The sequence below is a fragment of the Taeniopygia guttata genome, chromosome 33 (genome assembly GCF_048771995.1).
Source record: "Taeniopygia guttata chromosome 33, bTaeGut7.mat, whole genome shotgun sequence".
Lineage (NCBI taxonomy): Eukaryota > Metazoa > Chordata > Aves > Passeriformes > Estrildidae > Taeniopygia > Taeniopygia guttata.
The window spans coordinates 2456845-2462460 of NC_133058.1; the positions used below are offsets into that span (position 1 = coordinate 2456845).

The following is a 5616-nucleotide window of genomic DNA, read 5'->3' on the forward strand; positions in this document are numbered from 1 at the left end:
CCCCAGGGGCTGATGGCATTTGTGCTGTCCCCACACCAACAGCCTGGGGCTGCCCATGGGGGTTTTCTGTGCTGAGCCTGGCCGTGCTCTTGAGAGAGCCTGGGCAAGGAGCCTGGAGCCCCCAGGCCCTGGCCTGAGGCGTCAGCGCTGCCCCAGCAGTGCCCATGGCCTGTCCCTGCTGCAGCCCCGGCACTGCCACCCCCAGGACTGTGCCCGGCCCCGAGAGCACTCAGGCCCTGCAGCAACACCAGGGCCACCAGGGCAGCGGGGCAGGGCCACGGGAGCAGCACTGGCAGCAACAAGTGCTGCTGCTCCTGGGCACAGCTGCTGTGCCAGCACTGATCTGCCCCAGCTCTGCACACAGACATTGCTGCTGCAGCTCCAGAGAAGGCAACAAAAGGGCATCTCTGCAGAAAACTGTGCTGGGATATCCTTTAGTTCCTTTAAAGCAACCGAGAGCGCAGCCCCTCATTGACAGAGTCTGTGGCCACAGGGAAGGTGGAGAGAAGCAAAATGAGAAATGGCACAAAAGATGATACTTTTCTGTGGAAAATCTGAAAAACCTTTAACAAAGGAAAAAAATCCACAACCAAACCAACAAGAAGTACCAAAGATGACTTTTATTACAAGTAATTTGCAGAAATTGGCCAGCAGTTTAATGTCCCTGAAAGCATCCAGTCATCAGTGTCCACACTGCAGCCTTGAGCTCCTGGTTCCTCAGGCTGTAGATGAGGGGGTTCAGGGCTGGAGGCACCACCGAGTACAGAACTGACAGGGCCAGATCCAGGGATGGGGAGGACATGGAGGGAGGCTTCAGGTGAGCAAACATGACAGTGCTTAAGAAAAGGGAGACCACAGCCAGGTGAGGGAGGCAGGTGGAAAAGGCTTTGTGCCGTCCCTGCTCAGAGGGGATCCTCAGCACAGCCCTGAAGATCTGCACATAGGAGAAAACCATGAACACAAAACAACCAAGTCCGAAACACACACTAAGCACAATGAGCCCAAGTTCCCTGAGATAGGATTTGGAGCAGGAGAGTTTGAGGATCTGTGGGATTTCACAGAAGAACTGTCCCAGGGCATTGCCATGGCACAGGGGCAGGGAAAATGTACTGGCTGTGAGGAGCAGAGCAGTGAGAAAGGCACTGGCCCGGGCAGCTGCTGCCATGTGGGCACAAGCTCTGCTGCCCAGGAGGGTCCCATAGTGCAGGGGTTTGCAGATGGACACGTAGCGGTCGTAGCACATGATGGTCAGGAGATAGTGCTCTGCTCCCATGAAAAAGATAAGCAGAAAAACCTGAGCAGCACATCCTGTGTAGGAGATGTCCCTGGTGTCCCAGAGGGAATTGTGCAGGGCTTTGGGGACAGTGGTGCAGATGGAGCCCAGGTCGCTGAGGGCCAGGTGGAGCAGGAAGAAGAACATGGGCGTGTGCAGGTGGTGGCCGCAGGCTACGGCGCTGATGATGAGGCCGTTGCCCAGGAGGGCAGCCAGGGAGATCCCAGGAAGAGGCAGAAGTGCAGGAGCTGCAGCTGCCGCGTGTCTGCCAGTGCCAGCAGGAGGAAGTGGCTGATGGAGCTGCTGTTGGACATTTGCTGTGGCTGCACATGGGCACCTGTTCATGGAGAAAGGACAGGAACAAGTCAGGAGAGGCTGCTTGGAGCCAAACCTGGGCCATTCCCTGCAGACTGTCCTGCTGGGACTCACCCACCCATGTTCCTGCTCTGGGAAAACCTTCACCCAGGTCCCTGCCTGAGCTCCAGTTGTGCTGACTGAGTGTGCCAGGAGCAGCCAGGCCTGTTTAAGGGGGCTCTCGAGGAGCCATCCCTGCCTCGCTGCCCTGGGTTTGTGGCCATTTGGCAGAGGGACAAGGCTGGATATTCAGGATTTGTCAGGGGAATCAATCCTACTGCAGAAAGGGTTGGTACCATCTGCACTCACACTTCTAAGGGAAATAGCAGGAGTTAGTTTTAGGAATTGATTTCCTACCCACACACCATTCCTGGCTCTCTGAGGTCAGAAATCCCCAGCATTCCTGCTGCACTCAGAGTTTGCCACAGAGAGATGTGAGAGGCAAAGGATTCCCTGTGGCTGAGGGCAGGTGAGGGGCTGGATGGGCTTGTTCCCCCAGCACTGCTCTGTTCAGCCCCCTCTCCTTCCCTGAGCATCTCCCTGGGCCTGGACATTCCCTCCTGAGAGGTGCCTTGTCCCTGCCAGCAGAGCCCATCCCACCCTGTGTGCCCTCGGCCCGGCCCTACAGAAACCTGCCTGTGTGCAGGGCCCTGGCTGGGGCAGGCTCTGTGTGCAGCTGGGCAAGGGCAGCTCAGGAGAGCCCTGCTGGGCCCTGCAGAGGTGATGCTGCTGCTGTCCAGGGCTGAGGAGTGGCTGAAGGCCCTTTGGGAGGCTCCCAGCAGAGAGACTGACCACCCAAAGTCACAGTTCTGGAGCCTCTGTAAATGTTCAAACATTCCTTTGATGATCCTGTGTGTCCCTTTCAACTCAGAATGTTCTGTCGTTCTGGGATTACAATTCCTGTTCTGTTTCTCTCATCCCCCTGTTTTCTATAATCAAAAGAGAAAAAAAGCCCTTGCAACAGTGTTAGAACAAGAAAGTAAAAACCAGACCTTTACTGGAAGCCCCAGGTGTCCCAGAGGGGATGGGGCACACCCAGCCCCTGATTTCAACAATTCATTAAGGTTAATTATTTAGGATATTTAACAGGGACACCCAATAGGAGTTTCAGTTGCCTCAGTTACACACCTCTGGCTCAAACCATTGGAGTAGGTCCAAGGGCTTCTTTGCCCCAGATTTTCTTATCATTGCTCACATGTAAAAACCAAAATGGTCTTCTTGTGGGTTCTTTCCCTGATAATAAGACTATATAGCATTTAAAAAATGTATTTAGACAGGTTATTGTTCTAAAATCTAAGAGAAATTAAGGAAATATATTAGAGTTAATTAAGGATTATAATTACATTAAGTATATAATAGTAGTTAAGTAGAGTTAATTAAGAGTTTAATAGAGTTAGGTAAGGATTATAAATTTATAATTACATAATAGTAATTTATGGAGCTACGGATATATGAAAAATGTATAAAAAGCAAAATTATTTTTGTCGTCACCCCAACATTCCCATCCAGCTCCAAGCAGGAAATTGAAAACACTCTCAGGAAAGCTCCTGACCTTTACAGCAATCCCAGGCTTACCTTCTTTGGGAAGTGCCCTCCGGAGCTGTGCCCAGGCTGGTCTGGAGCTGGGAGCAGCCCTGCCCCACCCAGCCCCTCTCAGCAGCAGCACCTGCCCTGCTCAGGGTGGCTCCTTCCCCCCACAGCTCCTGGCCAGCGCTGGGAGCAGCTCCAGGGCCGGCTGAGAGCTGTCCCTGGCAGGCAGCAGAGTCCTGGCCCAGCACAGCGCCCTGGGCTGCAGGACCCTGCTCTGCAGGACAGCCCTGGGCACCCCTGGCTGCTCTGAACAGGAGATGAGCAGAGAATGCACTCACAGGGGCTGTGGGCATTGGGATGTTCCAGCTTTAGGAGATCGCTCCAGGAGCTGCAGCTGCATTGTCCTGCAGCCAGAGGTTCCTGTGCCAAGGGCTGGCAGTGATTCTGCCCCAGGCACTTCTCAGCCCTTCCCAGCCCTGACTGATTGAAGCTCTCTGTGCCTCTGTGCTGTGCCCAGGCTGGCTGCAGGCAGTGCCCCAGCCCTGCTGGGCTGGGAGAAGAGCTGCTCAGCAAGAGAAATGTGCTTTTGAAGCTCTGCTTGGTTACCAGGATCACCCTCTGTGCCAGGAGCCCGGCCCAGCTCAGCAGCACAGACACAGCACAAGGACTTTAATGACCCTCTGGGGCTTTGTGCTCAGGCCCTGAACATCAGGCCCTGAGAGGGAGCTGCAGAAACCTCTCCAGAACTCCAAGTCAGAATCCAGCTCCAAAGTTTCTTGGACTTTTAATGGGTCCCACTGAGGGACACGACTGAGAAAGTGTCCCCAGGCCCCAGGCAGAGCAGAGAACTGGAGGCACTGATGACAGGTGGGGACAAAGAGAAGCCAAGTCTTGGTGCCCTGGGGCACAGCAGGGTCTGTGCCACCAAGGACTGTGAGGAGACACCTTGTCCTGAGGCCATGGGGCCTCCTGGCACAGCCCCAGCCAGGCTGGGCACTGTCACCCCCTGGTCCTGCCCTCAGCATCCCCCCCTAGCCCACATCCCAGTGGCCTCAAGGATCTGCTGGAAGGAGTCCCTGGGGAGCCTTGGTCAGGAATGGCCCTGGGGGCTCCTTCATGCTCCCAGGGACTGCAGGTTTCTCAAAGGACTTTGGGCTTTGCTTTTGCCTTGCAGTCTCTGAGAGCTTTGTGCAATCCTGGCCTCCAATTATCTGCTGTAATTAGTCCTTGGAGAGGCTTTGTCAGTAACAACACTCAGTGGGGCTCATTAATGCTTCAAGGTACTTCAGTTCTTTTAAGGTACTTGGTGTTTCTGCTTTGATACAGACTCTGTGAGAGGTTTGTGCAATCATGGCCAAAATTATCTGGTTTAACGAGTCCCTGGAGAGCTTTGTACTAACACTCAGTGGGGCTCGTTAATACTTTGAGATACTCAACGTTTTTAAGGTACTTTGGATTTTCCTTTCCACACTGGGAGTTTCTGCTATTTTGAGTCTCTGAGAAATTTTTGTTCAATCCTCGCCTTCAGTTCTCTCCTCCAAGGAGTCCATGAGGAGTGGGTCCCATTAATGCTTTGAGACACTTTGTGGTTTTCTTCTGACTTTGACTCCTGGAAAAGTTTGTGCAATCTCCTCTCAGGCCCTGAGTTTCCAGGGCTCAGCTCCAAATGCACCACGGGGCTCATTAGGATCAAACAAGTCCTGACAAACCATGGCTCTGCCTTGATTTCCCTCTGCTCTAATGCATTTCATCAGCAAGATTTCTTTAGTTGTTTTGGTTCGCCAGTTTGAGATTTCTTGGCCAGTGCATCAATTAGCGTGGTGGGTTCAGTGCTGGCTAATTACCAGTGCACTCACTAGAATATACTTACTCATTTCCTGCTCTGAGATAGGATTAGGAGCATGTCAAAGTAGGTTCAGAACTCCAAAAGAAAAGTTTAAACTTTTAAAGAAAATTTTATTAACAGTAACTAAAAGAAAGAGTAATAAGAATCAGAACAAAACTTTCAAATAACTTCCCCTCTCCCTACAACCTGACAATGTAAAGACACCAAAGCTAACATTTTCTGTCAGTTCGCTTCGGGAGGGAAGTTACTCTTGATAATGTTATGGAGACTTCTCCACAAGAATACAGTTATCTCATGGCTTTTCATTTCCACAAATAGCAGCTGCCCAGAAAAATCTGTAACTGTCAAATCCCTCCCATATTTTCACAGCTATTCCCAAAACTGTATTTATAGCCCATGTTAACTTAAGGGATATTAGTTTAAAGATGAGCTTTTTAGTGGAAAAGTTCTCTTCATCTATTTCTGAAATCATCTTAATGTGTGGGAACAGAGGTCTTCTTCTCTCCCTGAGGGCACAGGGTCTCATCAGTCTTTCTTTTCAAACTTCTCATGGGATCACAGGTACTTCAAGATTTGCTTACTTTAGCATGAAGGCCTTAACTGAAACAAGTCA

At 51.7% G+C, this 5616-nt stretch overlaps 1 protein-coding gene across 1 annotated transcript; it reads right to left on the bottom strand.

Annotated features, from left to right (window-relative positions):
• Nucleotides 1-655: 655 nt before the first annotated feature.
• LOC140681234 (olfactory receptor 14C36-like) lies at nucleotides 656-1420 on the bottom strand. Its single transcript, XM_072920712.1, has one exon. It carries the CDS (start codon nucleotides 1418-1420, stop codon nucleotides 656-658), a length of 765 nt encoding a protein of 254 aa, XP_072776813.1.
• Nucleotides 1421-5616: the final 4196 nt, after the last annotated feature.